The sequence below is a fragment of the Pundamilia nyererei genome, unplaced genomic scaffold (assembly GCF_000239375.1).
Source record: "Pundamilia nyererei isolate P.nyererei 1_Seehausen unplaced genomic scaffold, PunNye1.0 scaffold00012, whole genome shotgun sequence".
Classification (NCBI taxonomy): domain Eukaryota; kingdom Metazoa; phylum Chordata; class Actinopteri; order Cichliformes; family Cichlidae; genus Pundamilia; species Pundamilia nyererei.
Genome location: NW_005187413.1, coordinates 2,055,534 through 2,076,015, shown reverse-complemented (window position 1 = coordinate 2,076,015; position 20,482 = coordinate 2,055,534). Strand labels below are relative to the sequence as shown.

General features: G+C 37.3%; 1 protein-coding gene across 1 annotated transcript in view; it reads left to right on the top strand.

The window, feature by feature from the left end:
- mtss1 (MTSS I-BAR domain containing 1) overlaps positions 1–20,482 on the top strand; it is an 85,691-nt gene that overhangs the window by 12,128 nt on the left and 53,081 nt on the right. The window contains exon 3 of the mRNA XM_013908562.1: positions 20,021–20,124. Within this exon, the coding sequence (XP_013764016.1) occupies positions 20,021–20,124 (104 nt within the window). The remainder of the gene's footprint in view (positions 1–20,020; positions 20,125–20,482) is intronic.

Here is a 20,482-nt window from a genome sequence, read left to right as displayed (position 1 = left end):
GAATTTAAAATATAGAGTCTCAGGAAAGCACGAGTAAGCTTGAAATTTAGGTTATTAAAGGCTTGACATGGGATTTCTGGATGTGCAGTGCTGCTGATGTTGATTAGGTAATGAATGAGCAGAGGTTAAAACTGGAAGTGGGCCATCTGAGAGGGTAAGAGAGCTGGATGGGGGTGGATTTTACCAGCTGTGCACCCTTTGATGTTTGTCAAGCACTCTGCCCTTTTGCTGCCTGTCTGTCTGAGTTCCACTGCTCTCAGATGTTCATAGTTAGCAGCTTCTCTTTTCCAATCTCATCTCTTTTTTTTCTTCCCCCCCCCTGGTCCAGAATAGGCAGCAAATGGCTCTGGTTCTACTGGCCTTTCACGTACTGGCATGGGCATGGGTGATTTTTACTGATCAGGTTTAGCCATTTGTTGACATTTTGGAATCAGTTAATCAGACTTTGGGAGTTTTTAAATTTTACTTTTCACTGTGGATTTCCTTTAAACTCAGCTTATAAAAATAGATGCATAAATATGATCTGAAGTAAACTCAGCCTGCTGTGCTTGTTTGGGCTTTTAGGTCATGCCAAAATGAAGGTAATGTATGCAATGCATTAAAAACATAGGATAATACCATTGTGCTATGTTTAAGAAAAAAAAGGTGTCCGGTCCGATTGGTGTGCCAAAATGTCTATATTTGGGTAAGGTTGGGTTGAGTACAGTGGGTCGTCTACCAATGGGAAGGTCAGCTGATCGATCCCTAGCTCTTCCTGTAGAAAGGAGTACCATTATATAAGTACCAGTCTGTTTACCAAATCACCAAGATTTTTCTAACTTTTTTTAAGTGACCTTTAATTTACAGAAAAATCCATAGCTTACTGTTAAGTAAGGTAACTTTGGCAGTCTTCTAGAGCAGTTTATGTTTCTCATTTACATTTTTACCATAGAATTACAGATTAAAAGATGGAACTGTATACTGGGAGGCATATTGAGCCATGTTGTTGGACCAGGAGGTGACCATGAAGGGAGTAATGGATGTATATTCAGTCCTGTTCTTGGTTTTTATAGGGATGATCTCTGTACTTTTGAGCATGGCTGTGTACTTTAGTGTACCTGTTATTAATTATTTATTTTTAAGCCCAAATGTCCTTGTTCTTGATATATTTCTTCAATAACAACATTTTTTTTCTTTGTCAGTATTTGCTATTATGTATTGTCAGAGGGGGTGGTAAGAAGTAAGATTAATAGGTTAGCAAGGTATTCTAAAGCTTAAAGTCAGATTTTTCTGTGTCATGGAAGTTGCTCTCTCCTTACCTGGCTAAATCACCATCATAACTTCTGCTGAACATGTAACCAGAGCAGGTTATGTTCAGTCTGGTTTGAAATCGCATGCAAGCTCCAGGTTTTCACTGTTTCCTTTATTCATAGCACGTTTTGTGTGCAATATAGATTGTTTGTTGGGGAAATGTTAAAATGTGCAGCCTGATGAATAAAGACTGCTTTGTATTCTCACTGTGATGTGCAGGATTCAGCTGGTGATGCAAAAATGTGTACATATTTTAATACTTCATTCTGCAGGTGCTAGAACACAGAACAAACAGCAAGAATACCAAGTCAGTCGGTCAAATTAATTAATTGTCTACTTTATTATTCTATGGGACAGTAACATTTAATGTTTAAATGTGTCTGGTTAATGTACCGGAACTCTAATGCGCCACCATCTTGTTAAAAGCACATACTCAGCCATAAAATAATAATGAAAACTGAAACGTTTTACTAGAGTATTGATTTTCTCCAGTAGCTTGTCTTATTTGTAACAGCGTTGCATTTTATTGTTATACATTTTTATGTTTCTTATAGGTCATCATTATGTAGATAATATTGTGGTAGGTGGCACTCATAGGGATCATTTTGTTATATGACATGTGAGACAGATGCTTAACAGAGGAAGTTGAAAACCACCGTTGTGTTACCTGCCATCTCCAACTGGGGGTTTTAGCTTTTGTCAAGCCTGGTAATGCAAAAGAAGGTTGTTTGTGTTGAACTTGCTTCACTGTATCTTTATGCGTGCTCAATCATCCAGATAACTCATCCAAGTGACTTCTTCGCTACGTGCAGATGAACAGAAGCAACTTGTTGGGATTCCTTCATTGTACACTTTTCTGGTGTCCTGTTACGAAAACAACCTACAGCAGATGATTCAGTCTTCAGAAATACAGCGATATTGTGTAACAATGGATCTTCGGGTGACTCACGGAAGCTATAGCAGCTCTACTTTGAGCTGATTTTATTTTTCTCAACATTGTAATGCACATTCTTGGACTGAATAATACACCTCTGATTGAAGCAGACCTTCATCTCTAATAGAGGGGTCATGTTGCTGTAGTGAGTGAGTGTTTGTTGTCTGTTACTGGATCTCTGTGTGATGAAGAGTCTGAGGAAAATTAGTTAAACGTTTTGCGTGTAACATGATGGAACTTGCAGACGTCCTGTGGTGAGAACAGCAAGCAGTACACATGAGTCACTTCTGCTGTCAGATAACAAGGAAGAGGAATGGTTATGATCGAGTGTATGTGCGTGTGTGGCATCATATCCTGGTTCACCAACATGGCACAGACCCAATAGGGGCACTGCTACCATCTGCCCCACACACACACACACCCACACACACACACACACACACACACACACACACAGAGTCATGTCTAATTAAGTAGAGTCTCTCTTCAGATATCTCTCCTCCGGGCATCATAACGTGCCTGTGAAGATTTCACACTTCTGAATTAACCAATAGGCAGGGAGGCACAGATGCTTTTAGCAGATTGTAGGTCATTTTGTGATGCACTGATCCAACTTCTTCCAGTTCTGTTACTAAGTACTGATCCAGTACCGGTGTTAATAGTCAGGATTATCCCTATGTAGATTATGCTTTTCATCAGACTTTAAGGAAGAACATGAGAATATTATTTCCTGTGTAAGAGAATAAATCAGGAACTAGCAGGACCAGGATGGATTAAATAAAAACAAATATAACCGCGTATTTACATTATTTACCTAATTTATTTACACTAGTGTCAATTCAGCTCTGTGTGAGAGTTTTATACTGGATGCTGTTGTCATTTAATGTTAGCACATCTCACTTATGTGTTTAGACGAAACTTCTCTCCCTCTTCGGCACTTGTACAAATGGGACTTAAGAGTTGATTGGTGCAGTAGTAGTCCTGCATTTCCTCTCCCCATTGGACGGCTAGGAAAAAAAGTGACAGTGTTTCAACTCATGGTGGCCAGGAAAAAAATTACATAATGGAAAGGAGAAACCAGTTCAGTTAATCTAGTTACAGTCTGGATTATTAAGTAGATATTAATGGTAAATATAACTTCATTTTTTTTCCCCCCATGGACTCCTCAGAAAAAGGTGATGGGTGTGTCATGACATAGCCCAGCAGAGTGAATCATAATAGCACCAACAGCCCTCTTTTCTTCCAGGCTATTGTCCACACATGTCCTGATGTGGTTATGCGTTGCTCCAGTGGAGTGGTTATTCTTACACTTATTCTTCTTTCTTACAGCAAAAATCTTAAACACAATTATTTTCCGAAATATTGGGTTATGAATTATTTGATTGATATTAATTACTCACTGACTTTGGAGAAATTGTGGATTGATTGAACTCTTCATTGCATTTAAGTGGATTTCCTTGAAGTTTATTTATAATTTTTATGAAAACGAGAAAATAAATGAATATAAGCTTAATTAAATTTGTCTGCCTGGGCGTTAACTTTGACCTCCACAGAATAGCAAAAGCAAAGGAAAGGGTGTCATGAAAGTTTGAGTTAAAAAATTGCACAGCACAAACTTGCATACAGCAATTTAATTTCTATATTTAAATACAGCTTAACTGTGCTAGGTAGTGGCATTGTTATCTGCTTTACATTTGGCCATCATTGTTTAAAATTAAGAGAGAGAGAGCAAGGGCTGCAGCATTGGAAGCTTTGACTAACATGCACACCCACACCCAGGACCGGATGTTGCCTAATTTAAATGGACTATGGATTGCAGTGAAATATGTGGTTGATGTTTCACCATCATCTCAAAAATGTGTTGGATTGTGCGTTTTCCCCACATTATTACAATGCTGAATCAAGCATAATGAACTTTTAGATCTGAATGCTCCTTCAGTTCCACTCAAATGTCCATGTTGAGGGTCCTTGATGGACAGTGATAATTGGCATCATAGAAAAGAAAGGAAAAAAATAGATCAAACTTTAGCCAAGAAATCATCTGAGATGATATAAGATTAATAGTTCAAGTGTTTCCTTGTCGTTTGGATTATTTGGTATCAGTAAAGTCCCAATCCTAAGTTTAATGCTCACTTAGAAATTTTAGTCTGACGAAGGGGGAATATTTTCTGAAGTGTTCTAATAGCACGAGTAAAAAAGCTGGAGAGTCAGAGTATAACTGTTGAATAGTTTTGCGAACTTGTGTCTGACAGAGCTCGGCAGAATGTTTACATCATCAGTTAACACACGGACTGTCTTAACAGCATGTGTGGAAATGCGTCCAAGAGCTAAAGAGGCTCTCAGTGTTCATTCACTTAAGACTCCTTAGCGAGCAGACTTTCTGTGCTGTCTTAAATTGAGGCTCCAGTCCACAGCTCTATAAGATAATTACATTATCTTATAGAGCTTACAAGTGGTCAGCTGTGTTTTAATCTCAACTCATCATCTCATTATTATATTCTCCTCCAACTTCCTCTTTGATGCAAAGACATGTTACCTATCAGAAGAAAATCCATGCTGCTGCAGCTTCATTAGACCTTTGAGTTCTCCTGGAGAGAGACAGACGGATTATTGATTTCTGTCTCGGCTATATCAGGAGTGGCGTTATGAGTCATCGACCTCCCACACTCATCTGTTTTTGCTCACATCTATCCTTCCATCCTGACATCCTTGGTACTTCTGTTTTCATGCTCTGACTGTATCCCCCCCCGTCTTTATTGGTGACGTCACACTGCATTTGTCACATTGCTCATATAACGTTTATGGTTCCTCATAGTTTAGTGTGTGTGGGAGCGGCTGATTTCAGGGAAGTCTTAGTGTTGTTGACAGGATTATAGGCAGCCTCAGGTGAATGTGGGCGAGGACACACACTCTTAATGAGCATGCGTTTCTTCAGAACTGGCCAAACAAACTCACATGTAAAGGTGTGTCATCTGTGTGTTTATGTTGTGAGGGAAGGAGGAAGAATAATTAAAATGAGAGCAAATACAGAACTGAAGGAGGGACATTAGAAATAACAGGTTGAGAAATGGATAATTAGGAAAACAGAAGACAAAGAAGAAAAAGAAAAAAGTAAATGAAAGAAGAGATATGCCTCAGGTGATGTTTTAAAGTTGAGACAATGAACAAAGACCTGAGCCTCCTCCCTGGATAAAATGATCAAACAAAGTAAAGCTACATGCATTCAGGTGCTTTTAAATCGATCATTGTCATCAGTAAGCTGCCCTCTAGCGCATTAAAAAACAGTAAAATCCTGCTGAGAAAAGCTTAGTGCTCACCAGGTTTACACTGTTATGATTTTTCTTCTGAGCATATGATAGATTAGTGTGCAGAGTTCATTGCAGCTCTGAACTTTTCCAGATATTACTTAATGGAGCTGTAAGGAGAAAATGAACAAACTGCACACATTAAAGAGTGCTAGCTTCCTGAGTACAAGGGTAAAATGATGTTTTATTGTGCCAATGTGAGAATAAGCTAGCTAATTGAAGCTAAATGTAGTGTCAAGTTTCCTTCTTTGCCAAAAACCAGTGTATTTTTCAGGACTAAGAAATGTCTAACTGCGTGTTGAGCTGGGGAATTGATAAGATTTTAATTTCATGAACAATTTGGTCTTTCATCAATTATAAAAACTAGATAATCAGGATAAAAAAAAACAATACTTTTTATGTTTTCTTTTAATATCCCTTTACAGTTGTGCCCTGTTCTAGTTCAGCTAAAATGTCAGGAAGGTTGTCTGCAGCTGACTTTGTCTTGAGGATTACCTGTTCTAATTTTGTCAGCACATGACTGAAGTCTTGGTTGGGTGTATGCTCTTCGTTGCTGTCTTCATGGCTACCATGCAAATCCCTGTGAATCCCTGTGAGCAATCTAGACTAGGGCTGGGTATCGTCACTGATTTCTAGAATCGATTCAATTCCGATTCACAAGGTCCCGAATCGATTCGATCCACGATTCGATTTAATTCGATTTAATTCGATTCGATTTAAATCTGGGAAATTTTGACAGTCAGAAATATTATAATTCAGATCAGTACATTTACATATTTTTTATCAATAAAAAGGAAGCTGACACACGCAAGACTTTATCACAGGTGTAAGCGTCACAGCAGATGCCTTTGTGTCAAAGTAGCTGAAGATAAAACACAGAAAAACATGAAGGTGATTTTCCTGGCCTGGGATTTTATAAAAATATTCTGCAGTACGTCAAAAACGAAAGAAAACCATTAATCAACATATGAACATTACCTCTGAAGTTACAGCGGTTTTATTAAAGACACAGTTAAGCGTTTTGCATTTTGAATAATTTTAAAAAGTTTAAATTTGTTCAGTATTGAACAGCAGAAATTTGGTTTTCTTTTCGGAAGAATGTAAAACGGAAAAAAAACAGCGACTGACAGCGCTGTAAACAACAGTAGACTGGTGCGTAACAAGCAAGCGAATAATGAAGAAAGGGAAACTGTTCTTGAAGTACAGAGAGAGAGGGGGAGGGACAGAGAGAGAGAGAGAGCTGTGCATCGCGGTGGAAGCAAAACAGTAAAAGTCAGAGTGAATTCATGACGATGTTTATGTGAAGCATAGTTTGGATCTTCTTTTGCTGCTGGTTCGGTCAATATTGTTTGGAGAGACATCAAACTAACAGCTTTAGAATCAGCGCATAAAGGGCGTGAACACAAAGCGCGGACCCGCCGACACATCAGGATCAGCGAGCTGTCGGCTTTCAGCCCGGACCGTGAGAAAGGCGACATCTAACTGATTCTGATCCGCGGGTCGCGCTGTGTGTTTAAGTCTATGTGCAGAATCCGTGTACCTGCTCTCATTTACTGTCTTAACTGTTTGGTGGTTCTTGAAATTTTGTGAGATGTCACCAGAGATTCTGGCATTTCGGGCAAAATAAATTTATATTAAAAAAATCGATTCAGGATTTTAATGAATCGATTTTACGTTATCCAAGCCAGAATCGATTTTAATCGATGAATCGATTATAAAAACCCACCCCTAGTCTAGACCTCTCTTTCCCCGTCTGTCTTTTATCTCCTTTAAAAAAACCTCTTGATAAAATTAAAACTGTAAATATACATGTAATTTAAAAGTTAAGTAAATTTTAAATTTCAGTAATTATATGATATTGAAGTTAATAAATAACTGAACAAATGAACAACATTGAAAATATTGACTAAAAATAATAAACATACACCTTAATAAAAAGGTTTTAATGTTATTATCCAGGGCTTTTATTCATGTGGTCTACTTCTGTTCAAGCTGTCCTTTATGAGGCACTAAGATGTGTTAAACATTCTGGCCTAGCGTATTGTATTTCTTAATTACTGAACTTACAAGTGGACAGATATTAGCTGCAGTATTAAGGTATGACATTAACCTTATTTATTATCTCTTTGTCAAACTTCCTGTTTTGTTTTATGTGTAAAATAGTTAAAGGCAGCAGTAAGATAATAAGTTTATAACTTTTCTATTAAAAAAAAAGAAGAAAGATTATTAGGCTCTGTGGAAGGTCACCTTAGGTCATGTAGGCTGCTGAGCTTGCAATACACTGGTTTAAACCCTGAGTAAACTAACCTAGCCTCATTGCCTTAACTATATTCGAACCAATAATGCTTAAGCATACAATCACCCCTGAAGGCAAATTTGAGCAGGAAAAGTCCTGTGAAGACAAACTGATCATGCCCGTCTTATTCATTTAAACAGACTACATTTCTCAGATTTTACTGCAACCTTTCAGATCAGGCTGATCTGTTCTAACGTGCAGAAATGCAACCTCACGAGGATCCAGCTGGTGAATCACGATACAGCAACAGACTTGACTGTGCATGGAGTTCAGCTTAAAAGAGGGTGTTGGATTTAACTTACAAACACCTGGATATCATTACATACATTACCTATGAACAGTAGTCATTACATACTTATTTGGTAGTTCTTGATGCAGAACCTTTAATTAGTTGCAGGAAAAGAGTTGAAAGTTTCTTTCAAGAACTGGAAATTTTCATCTTTTTTGTTTTTGTAGCTCTGTAATGCTTAATGTTTTTTATGAGATGTGGAGAAATGGATGCCTAATCAGAAGGAGATTAAGTGGCAAGACTGAAGAGAAAGAGATACTCAAATCATATGCAAAGAAATGGTCACATGGAGATCTGCTGTCCTTTACTTCCTCTTCTCCACCCTAACGGGAACCCCTGTCAGCACTTTGGAAAACGACAACTGAAGATTAAGGAAAGAGTCAAGAAAATTACTTAACTGCTGGTTTGAGAACATGAAGTGATGAAATATTGAGCATTTCAACATGAAACTACAAGGAGCCACATATTCAGAAAACATTCAAGGCATCTGTTCAGTCTGTCTACAATGCATTAATGAATTTCTGTAACTAGAGTTAAAAGAAACTACAAGTACATCAACTAATGGGCCTAAAATAATATAGTAAAGAGTTTAAAGTACTACAATGTTTTTCCACAGTTTTATGTTCTGTTTGTTGCAGGGCAGCTGCAACAAACGCCTATGATATCAACCAAAGCTGACTCATAAAGTGGTAGATAACAGACTTCTTGAGCCTGGGGATTTCATCCTTTTCTGTAAATCTATAATTAGCAATTTAAAAAAAAGTACATTTACCATTTACTAAACAGGGCTGAATGGGGACAGCAACAATTATATTTTGATCTGCTATGTTATCATCTGAGCAAAAGCAGCCTGCTTAGGGTCTCATCTCACCAAAATTAAAGAACTCTTTAGACTCTTTATTCTCATTCTCATTAGACTTCGCCTGTGGTAAAAGAGAAGCCATACACAAAGGGGGGTTAGGTTTAGTCTTTCGAATTTTGGAAAGCATATGGTTGTCCTTATTCTGCACTGCAGCCTTATGGGTCCTGGTTTGATTGATCTAACCAGGACATATCTAGTACCAACTTTTTCAGTTATGGAGAAGAGAGTTGGAGTATGACTGACTGTGAACCAGGATATTCTTTGGGGATGAAGCAGAACACTACATTTCTACATTTCCAAAATGAGAGTGATACATTCTGCACAAAGAAACTGGCCATGGACTGTGTTGGAGAGATGGAAAAATAGAAGTGCTATATCTTGGAGTCACAGCTTACCTGATATGAAAATTCAATGTTGAGATGAAGTGTCTGATGCAAAATGGCCACTGTTGTATAAATGAAGAGGAAGCACATGGATAGAGAAATATTATCTCTCATCTCTTTTAGTTCCTATTGTACTTCTAACGGTTCAGCATAATATTTTTAGTCTGGAATCAACTGACTGAGCCTGGCGGGTGCTTGTGGACCCTAAGGAGTAACCTTTTTGGCTCTTAAATATAGCAAACTACGTGAGCAACTTTATGGTATTACAAATGTTATATGAAGAAAGTAGGGAAAGATGCAGACCAAAGGAAAAAATCATGAAACATAGGAGAGAACAACAAAGTGTACGGGAGCAAACTGAAAGAAAAAATATTTGCGTGACATCAAGGAATGTATAATGAAAGAAGAGAAAGTCCCTTTTCCCCTGCCATTTTCTTATGAAAAAGAAATTCAGATAAAAGATCAGACTGCCGAGTGTGGACCATGTAGACTTTATAGAACAAACCATTAACTCGCGTTGACACATCCTTCCATCAACCCCCACTCCTTTTTAGTCTTCTGTCTTTGAGTCAACCAGTGTTACTCAAACATAACGTCAAACAAACTATCAATGTGCTGTTTGAACAGTCTCACCCTCTCTCCCCTTTGCTTTCTGATGCCTTCAGCACAGTTCCTTTGAGTGCGCCGACTGCCTCCGACATAATTGGCAGGCCAGTGGACAAAATGTCTAGTTTATATTTCCAAATATATATATTTAAGCTAACGTAGTAATTATTAAGTTAACTTCTAAGCTTCAGCTGTGCTTTATCCCAGATGAGAAAACTTTGTGGTTATGTTCTAGTTTATTTAAAAAAATTCTTTTAGTATCGTCATACCCTTCCATTATTGAATGAACAATCTCAAAAACAAACACTGATATTCCTGTGCCTTAAAAGTGCGACCAAAATAGGGTTGTGCCAGTGAATGATGGTCTTTTATTTCCAATAGCTTGCTATGAATCAGTCTTTTATTTAAAGAAAAAAAATCAAGCACATTCCATTTCTTTCTTTACAGTTTTGTGTTTTTGCTCTTCAATTAAAGCTCACTCACATCTTAGTTCGGCTCCAGTCAAGAAGACTAGGAAAGCCTGTGGCCAGCAAGACAAATCGATAGAAAGTAAAACTCTAAAGAAGCCAAGCAATATTGCAATCAAGAACAACTGGACTCTTCAAAATTTCCTAACTTCACCGTCTGCAAGTATTTTCATGCCCGAAAAATGTAATTTATTAAACAGTTTGTGTTGCATAGACTGCATAAATTGCACTATTTTGACTAAAATCCTCACCCAGCGACCGTCTCAGCTACCAGGGAAAAACGCACAGTCAACCCGCCAGACAGTGAAATTTGCCCCCTTTGTGATGCTGGTAACTTTTCCATCTTCAACCTGTGGGGACTGTGGTCGCTCAGCGGTTTCTTATAAACATAGTGGAGTTGTTGTTGTTTTGTTTTTTTTTTTCATTTTTTGTCAGAAGTTCAATCATGTAAGAATGTGCTACAAGTGAGCATTTAGCCATTTGTATTTCTAATAAATAATACAATACAGTTTTACATTTTTAGGTTAAGAATTGAGCATAGATACATTTTTCAAACCTGAAAAACACAAAAATTCTTTTTTGAAAAATTTATTTTAGCTGTTTTAGTATAAAATTTTCACAAATGGGTCAGTCTAACTCAAAATGTATATCTGGGTTTTCTAGATAAGTTTAAACATGCATCCAACAGATTTTTGGAGATTTATTGAACAATATAAAACAAACAAAAATAATGACGCTCAGAGTAAGAGCTCATTAGAACATTGTGTGCATTATCCAGTAGGTCAGTGAGATACTGAGAATGAAATGCAACCAAAAAGCCTACAACAATGTTTTCTGTTAATGAAATGAAGATGAAATGAAGGTAAAACTTAGACATCTTAGTGGTGCGTAATCGCCAGGTTTCGCTTTCAAACTGGTTTCTGTGGAATTTCAGCCATCATATTGTTTTAGCAAATAACTTTTCCACGGTGTGACACTCAGTGATTTATGAGAAGGTGTGTATCAATAGCCACACATGTCAAGAGTGGATTTTTCCACTAATAAAACTGTGGAATTAGAAGTAAAAGATGGGAAGGCTTGCATTAGGTGACCAGATGTTTTTTGTTTTTTTTAAGTAGATTGATGCTTTACTCAAACAGTGGTTAGTTTCCGATGATTAAGTTAACATTTAAACAGACCATTCTGCATTCTTATCCGATAATCTGAGACTTGGTGAAAGTGGCACCTCTTCTAGGTGTACTCAAAGACACTGAGGTCATAGGTAACTGTGGGTTGTTTGGGCAGTTTGCAGCAATGCTTTGTTCGGTCCTGCTGGTTTAGCAAGACAATTGGTTGATTCAGCTTCCTATGTGAAAGATGGAAACCAAACAATGCCTGTTAATCCATTTCACTAGGGTAAACATAGGGTTTTTCCCTGTACAGAACTGCCCTTTTAGGGAGTGAATATGGATGCAAGTATGATTAGTCCACATTTGAACTGATGAGTCTGTGTCACCTTACCATTTCATCAAAATGAAACTCAAATAGAAAAACTTTAATTTTTTTTAACATCTTAAAAATATTTTTTATTACAGCTGTCTGATTTTCCTTTGGAGGATGGTCAAAGCCTCTTCAATAAAATCTCTTTAAAATTTCTTTTTTTTTTTATTAGTCTTTTTTGCCTATATAAATTAATGGCATTTTTTTTTTGCATGTTGACTGATGGATACAAGTGAGGTTTAGCCTTAATATCATCCTTTCATTAGGTTAAGCTTGTTAACTGAAGCTCATGTGAAACCTGCTTGTCCTGGAAAATAACAGCTCCTGTCTGTCAGTAATACCCACATCTACAAAAACTCTTATCAGTTTATTTGTGTTTTCTAAAAGATGGAGCATAAAAAGCACACACACAAACTATGCAGTGAGCTAAACACATGGCTGCACAAGTGCAAGTAAGACCTAAAGTACTTAACTATATTTGTACAGCAGCAAAATGCAGTTACATGGACAGAAAGATATGCATATATATATATATATGCATATATATATATATATGCATATATATATATATGCATATGCATATATGCTTCTGTTCTTCTTAATCTCTTGTTGTTCTAGCACTTTTGCTGTGCACTGCAGAAGTATTAGCAAGTATTAGCTATTTTTCCAGACTGTTTTGGGAACGTCTCAGACTACTTGATGCCTTGATTGTACTTTCTCGGAGAGCTGGAGACATGACGGCCAAATAGTCATTCCTGTTATTATACTCTGTTCTTGTACTTCTTGGAAGTCCACCACATGGACAGAATGCATAGTTCATGCAGTGTAACGTAAAATCTCTGTTGCCGAATTCTTGCGGCAAAAAACGAACAAAACCTCAAAGACTCACAGGTCTGTCAGACTCGAGCAGACCGTAGTGAACTTGCAAGTGCAGAAAGTGTAATTGAAACACTAACTGTTCGCATAGCTTAGGGTAGCATTATGGTTAATTTACACTTTTGTGTTGAAGCATCATTTATACTTATTTATACTTATGTATGTGGTGTGTGTACATTGCTCTGCAATTTTGCCACCAAAACAATACTTGGTGCTGAGTTTGGCCTCTTCCAGTCAATTCAAATATTGGCGGTTTCTTTGGAAATGCATAGGAGGTAGGAAACGCAATCGCAGTTATTGTGGGTTTCACTGAGGTGACATGTAGTCTAATTTCTGGGGAAGTTGTGGCATAGGGTTTCAGGAGGGTTTGATTACAAAATAGTTTTGGCACTGAAGCATAACCTCTTTCAGTATTTCTGACATGGCTTTGTTATTTTGATAATCCCATTGACGTTAGTATGTTGCACCAGTAATTGTGCTTTTCACTGGTATCTGAACCTCATGTTATATCTCTGTCTGGCTGATTGAATGAATGAACCAATGAATTCAGTGGTTGGCTGACTAGTTGAATGAGTGGCTGAGTTAATCCTTGACTCTAGGAAGGTCACCAGGGCAGTATACTCACTTTCCTGAGATGTCACGTCTATCTCTCCTCTCTCTCGCTGCATCATTTCTTTGTGTTGGTCAGTAGAGCAAGTCAGGATTACCGTGGTAGGATTAGATGCTAATGGCAGGTGACTACACACACCGAGGTAATTCTATACCTATTAATGCTGCCCGGTTGACTAAGCAGATAGGATAACAGTGTGTGTTTGTATGTCTGTCTATGTATGTATGTATATGTGTTCTCTACAAGGAGAGCTTAGGCTGTGTGAATAGAGTTTACTGTGTCAGTGCCAGTGGAGGTTACGTACAGTTTCCACTCCTTGGGCAGAGCTTAAAGCAGGTATAAAAGCTGTTTGATTAAAAGAAGTGAAGATGTATAGTAATTATCAGACACCAAACCTAACACTGATTTTAAAACAACTCAGGGATTAAATTTAGGTTTCAACATTGGGGTAATTCCCCTTTAAATGTTTCCTTTAATCTTATTTATAGACTTTAGGGGAGGGATACTACCGATTGGAAGTACAGTATGTCCTATTCTTACCTCACATTGTGCTTTGTCATCCTTTTTTCTGTCTTTATTTTTTCTTCTTTTTTTTCTTTTTTTCTTGATCCCCTCTGTCCCATCACGTCACCACCTCAGCACTGGTCACAAGTTGAACAGATTTTTTAAAACGGTATTTACATAAACATATTATAAGCCACTTAACCAAGAAATGTATGTTTGGACTAATGGTTCACCTTGGCTTTACCTATATAATGTTCTTGAGGATTCACATCGTAAGCGTTGGCTTCAGTGGGACTTACGTTTGAACTAATCGTTCCAGAGTCAGTCGTTTTTTGCTGAGGTGTTTCCTCATTGATTAATTTGCATTTTAGCTAACTGAATAGCTTGGAGTTTGCACGTTTGAACCTGCTCCATCTGTCTGCCACTTTTCTGTTGGAACACCTGAATTATCCCAATGAGGAACAGTGAAGGATATTTCTGTTCTGTTCTTTTCTATTCTATCTGTGTACATTGGCAAGAGTTTCATTCACATCTAAGGGAGATTTTTAGTCTACCTTTGCAGCACTTATTGCCAGTTGTTGTACCTGCTAGATTTTCAGGTATGTTGATATTGTTTACAATACCTGCAATTCAGAACTGAAATTCAAGCCCTGCAACCAGGTCAATAATTTATTTAGGATTTTCTTTAAAAAAATTGTAGACAAATATTTATTCATATATAAAAATAGATTCTTATATAAACACAAACATTTACTAAGAGTACCTTGAGTTTTAACTATCAGAGCTTTTTTTTTTTTTTAACTGTAGATACCCATTACCAGTTGACCAGTCAAGAAATCTTTTGGCTAATCTGCTGAATTTGTATGTGAGGGGAAACAGTCAATATTTCAGGACATCTGGTGAAATCAGGAAAGAAAATGTAAACACACATAGCAAACAACAGCTACCCAGTGCTTGATTTCCTGTTCCAGATGTTGCTCATTGGTTTTGTAAGCAGATAGATAAATGTAAAAAGCTAATTAAAAGCTAAATCAGCATACAAAGGGCTGTTGTTTCCATGTTATATTTCGTCAAATGCAGTTCCCCTTGTTTTCAACGTAATTCATTTCAATTTGGACTGAAAGTGGACTACGAATGGAAACCAGAAAGCTTCCAAATCAAGGATCTTTCACACAGATGGCTCATATTTCTACGCTGTGATATTCCCATGTGCTTAACAACAGCAGTGTAAAGAGTTACCATTTTGTTTAATTAAATTTGCCACTCTTGGAAAGGTTTTGGGAGCTTCAATAGGTGCATCTCTTTTGATGTTTTAGAAATGGACAATTTCTTATTTGGATTTAAACTGAAAAAAGACCCAAATGGCATTTTGGAGTAACAGTAAATACCACTAACATTTCCATTTGCATTTTCAACTAACACTCCAGAAATGTAGTAGAGTTAAAATGTAAAAATAGCTGTCCAGCCAGATGAGAGTAGACAGTTGTTTCATCGGCAGCTGTCTCGGGGAACCCGCTGGACATCATCAGTGACCCTTGTGGGTCCTGGGACCCTAATTTAGCAACCACTTCTCGAAACCTCTTAGTATCAAGCTGCAGTGGACCCTGATACTCTGGCTGCCTGCGGTTTCTTCAGTCCTGCCTGCTGCAGAACCAGTGCTGGAATATTTTGTCTGCAACCGACTGTGACATTCCTGGCAGTCACAACAAAGCCAGGCAGAATTTTAGGTTTAGCCGAGAGGTGGCAGGGGAACAAGAAGAGGCCTCCAAGAGCTGCACAGACTGAAATACAAGCAGCGGGATGTGCTTTTTATGGTACGCATTCTTGGTTTGTAGCTTGACGTTCTTGTCCAGGATGACGCTTAGTGTCTGCTCAACTTTAAAAAGGAGTCCAAGTTTAATTAGTACGGATTACAAAGATTTGTAGGCAGTATAAAAGAAAGACTAGATTTGACTTCAACACATTGGTCATAATTTCTACTTTGAAATTCAAGCAAATTTTAACATAATCTATGGGAAAGAAATGTCAGTTTGACCAGATTAAATTTATATGAACGCTAATAAACCTGGGTAAGCATATGTGAACCCAAAAATGATCAGAGATTTGCAGCAACACAATTCAACAACCATACAGTACAAAACATGCATATACCCAGGCACAAGAGGTTAGACCTCATGCTATTAGATGTTAGAAATTAATTTCACATCAATTTCAGTGTTTCCCACAGATTTAGTATCGTTTCTTAAATTAACTATCAAATAATATAATTTATAAGTTTCCCTTTGAATATTTTGCCATGTGAAACTCAAAATCTATTGCTTTGGACTGCCTGACCAGGCTGGTCCTAAATTTGCAGAGTATCTCCAGAGCATGCAATGGACTACTGCCTTATTACAAGTCAGTGTTGTTGTACTCTGTCTAGTCAGTGGAGGGAATCGTCACTGGGAATAAATCTGAATAATGTAGAGCATAGGTCTTCAGTTAAAATTTAAGGAGGTCCATTTGGAGAAAATGTCCTCAAACAAATATCCAAAATGAGAGACACAGCACTGCTCTGGAATCAACAGGGTAGTTGGAGCCATTTTTCTGGAGAGCTTATGGTAAATATTAGGGATGTTCTTGATGATCAATTTATTAGTTGATTAAACTTGGAAAATATAAAAGCAGAAAAGCCTCAGAAAACATTTAGAACTGAGCACAATCAAATGGACATGTTTAAACATTGGCCATATATATTGTTGCTTAAAAAAACTTTCATTAAATTTAAAACAATTTGATAACAAAATTGTAGTGTTTTAAAATGTTTTAAATGTCTCTGAAATGAGTGTCACACAATGCCACGCCTATGGAGAAAACGGTTAGGCAGCACTTCAGTCAAGTGGTTATATCGTTTTACTTTGACAAAGGCGACATACGACTGCTTGTTTTTGACATTAAGGTATTCCAGAAACCGTTTTGCTTTGCTCAGCTGCCATCTGCTTGCTTTGTACCTTGTTCATTTCCAACCTCCCATCACTGAAAGAGGGAAGGGTGTGGTTGCCTATCAGTGCTACAGCCCTGGTTAATCAAAGCTGCATTAAAACATTGTTAAACCAACTGGTTACTGCTGTTATACTTTAATATAAATAAATATATCAAGTTGTTTCTCCACAGATCAACTCTGTACTGTGTTAATGCCAATGCTGATAGAGATAGGATAATCAAAGTTGACTTAATTTGAAAACGTACTCACATATATATATATATATATAATATATAAGTTTTCAAATTAAGTCAACTTTAATTATCCTAAGTTATATAAGCTTTTTCTTAAACCCCAGTACAAATTTACTCCAAGTTCATCCTATCACTCCTCCACCCACAAGTCAGAAATGGATTTGGAGTGTAGTCTTTCCTTTTCTCTTAATTTTCGTAATTTTCTATTCATCACAGGCTCGCTGTTAGATGTTCACCAGAGACATTCTGCCCACCACCTGCAGTATTTCATCATGCACAGCTAAATCCCTGCAGCTAGTAAACCTGTCAGCCCCATGCTGCGTGCATACTTGGCTAGCTGTAAAGCGGGGGCTGGCTAACGGCTTTAGCAGTGTAGAGCTAAGAGGCTAATGTTGTTGTGTTAGGGGTTAAATCGGTATTATCCTCTCCTTGGTGGACCAGCAGAGACAGAGGACAGACAGGGTGACTGGGTTCATGAAAATAAAGAGAGAAAGTGGAATCGGACCTCTGTTCGAGCAGGGCTTTCCTGTGTTTTAATTCAATAACCAGGACACTGCACCAGCAGCTGTTCCTTCAGATATAACCCAAGGTCAGAGCCTGCATGAACCAGCGTTACATTACATAATCATTCAGCCGCTTTTACAAAATGTAGATAAAGAAGTAGCTTTGACCCCTCAACGGTAAATGCCAACAAGATATGTTAATAATTAATCTTTTTTCCAGCTCCAAAACAATGGTCTCTTTATTTTTCTTTTTTGTTACAGAGACCTGCTGTGATACTAGTGTTAAATTTAAAAGCTGTTTTACTCACTTTGAAGAAGTGCCTGAGCAATTATTCTTGTGTCTTAATCAACATCAAGTTCGACTTAAACATCACTTTCCCAACTTTGGAAGTTAAATATAAAAGGTTGAACTGAAATGATGTGAGTGGAGTTGACTGCAACATGTTATGGTAGTGCAAATGCAATAAAAGCTTCCTAATAAGTGTTAAACTAAAAGTACTGACAATGACACAGAGAGAATGAAGTCGACAGGGAGATTTTTTTTTTGTTTGCCACACTTTAACAGTTTGTTATTTAAGTCACAAACAAATATACAAACTGCAAAAAAAATTAAACTAAAAATTTTAAGAAATTATACAAAAAGTTAAATTGTAAATAAATCACAGATATGACACACAACTGTTTTAATAGCTGAATATTCTGGCTTTGTAAAAGATCCCTGAAGCAAATTCAGTTAAATTTTTAGTTTTACATTTTTTTCCAGACAGAGTAGAGGGAAAATGAACACATTTCTAAAACAAATACTCGAATAAATCTGAATATGTAAATCAGTTACCAGAGCATGTTTGCAAACCTTGACAAGCAGTTGGACCTGGCTGATCGAAAGTAAGCATGGCCTCAAAAAGAGAGCTGGAATGCATTATACAACTCCTTTCAAAAAAGAAGTCAGTTTCTCGAGCAGTTCAGGCTGTTGACCAAAGAACTGATTATGATATATATGTTTAAAGATGCAATTAATTAAGCTAATTTGATTTGCTTGAAGTATGTTTCACAAAAAACTAGTTTTGCCTGTTATGTGGGATGTGTTTATTTGTTGCAAGTAAGCACATTTGGTGCTCCCATGATTTTTGCCAGGGGTTTGTACAAAACAAAAAAAGTAGCCATGACAAGTCTCCAAACTACTAACATTTTTCTAACTTTGGTATTTTAATATGTTGGCTTTCCAGCTAGCAGTTAGTGCACTGATGACGTCATGTGAAGTAGGTTTTGCATTGAGATCCCTGGTGTTCATGCCATCTTTTGTTTTTGTTGAGCCCTTAGGGTGTGTTAAATTGGTAAGGAGATTTAAAGCTTTAGGGATTAGGCAACTAATTGATTAATCAGTTGAATTTCTCATGTTTTCAGTGTTTGTTTTTTTTGAGTGCAGGTTAAAACTGACATCATGAACATTATGATGGATTCAGAGTGTGAACTGCAGTTTCATGGCAAATCAGCGACATCTGCATAAGAACATTAGTTTGCTCATGTTTAGCGCCACTCGGGTGTTTCTGCTCATTAGTTGTCAGGCTCAGAATCCCCATCCCCTGTCATAACACGCATCTAGAAGCAAAAAGTAACATGCCGAACAGCTGATAATTGCTTTGTTTTTTTTGTTATGTTAGAGAAAATCTGGAGAACTCTAAATATATGTGAATGTTAGATCCCCTAGGATTCAGTTAAGAGCTGCATTTATTGCTTAAATCTGTCATTAGTTAACTGAAAACTGGCAATAAACTATCCAGCAAAATAGAAAACAAGGTTTTTGTCAAACCTTTCACTTATATTCAGTATTTATTTTCCATCTCATTTGACCTAAATGTTTTACTTTCTTTAATACCTTCATGCTGCTCCCCCCCCGCATTTGTACATTTCAGACCTCTGTTCTCTTTCTGTCATCCTGATTTTCATTTTGATTAAATCCCAAATTCATTTAAGTGGAGTCCATTAATCCTCACTGGATTTAATACTGCAGCTGTAATGCTCTGCTAAAGCACTGACAACATATTTTCTGTAGCACCTTTCTTTCTCTTAACATAGTTTGTTGGAATATGAACTCCCCTTAGGACTGTAATTTTTCAGTTTTTGTTTCACAGAGTGTTGATGTTGAATGCTCCTGTTGGATTCAAATAGGTCAAATGTTTCAGCTTTACGCGTCTCTGTTCAGTTTTGTGTGATTTGTTTTCTACACATTCCAGACCTGTGCAGATAAATGTCTGGCAAGTTTAATACTAATACCTAAATAATGCCCCTTTCTCCCTTCGTTAAGGCTACAACTCCTTCAGGATTATGGCTGTGAAAGAAATATTGTTAACATCTCTTTTAGACTTAAGGAATCTTGTTGCATCCTGACTTGTGTTACAGAGGTTTAATGCCCTCATTTGTCTTCTCATTTCCCCCCCGCAGGCCAGTTATCCTACATGGGAGGACTTTGTATCCAAAGGAAATAAACTGCAGTCACAGCTCAGGTAAGAGGCACATTTTAACCCCTTTTATGTGTGTTTTTAAATCAGCAGCTCATTATTAACATGAAACATTTTCACCTGTAGAGCAGATTAACCTGTAGATGAGTATGGGCTCAAAATGTGGTCATAAATATTTTGTACTTGTAAATCAGTTTTGTACTTGTAAAAAACAAATTTGTATGTGTAAAAAAATTTTGTGTGCGTAAAAAAGATTTGTGTGTGGACTGCAAGTTACAACTACGAATTTTGACCCTATTTTTCTTCCTTTCATCTGATTGGTGAATGTCATGTCAATCACAAATGTAACAATCCAATCAGAGAACAGATGGGTTTGGCTGTCGGAGGGGCGCTTTTTTTTAAC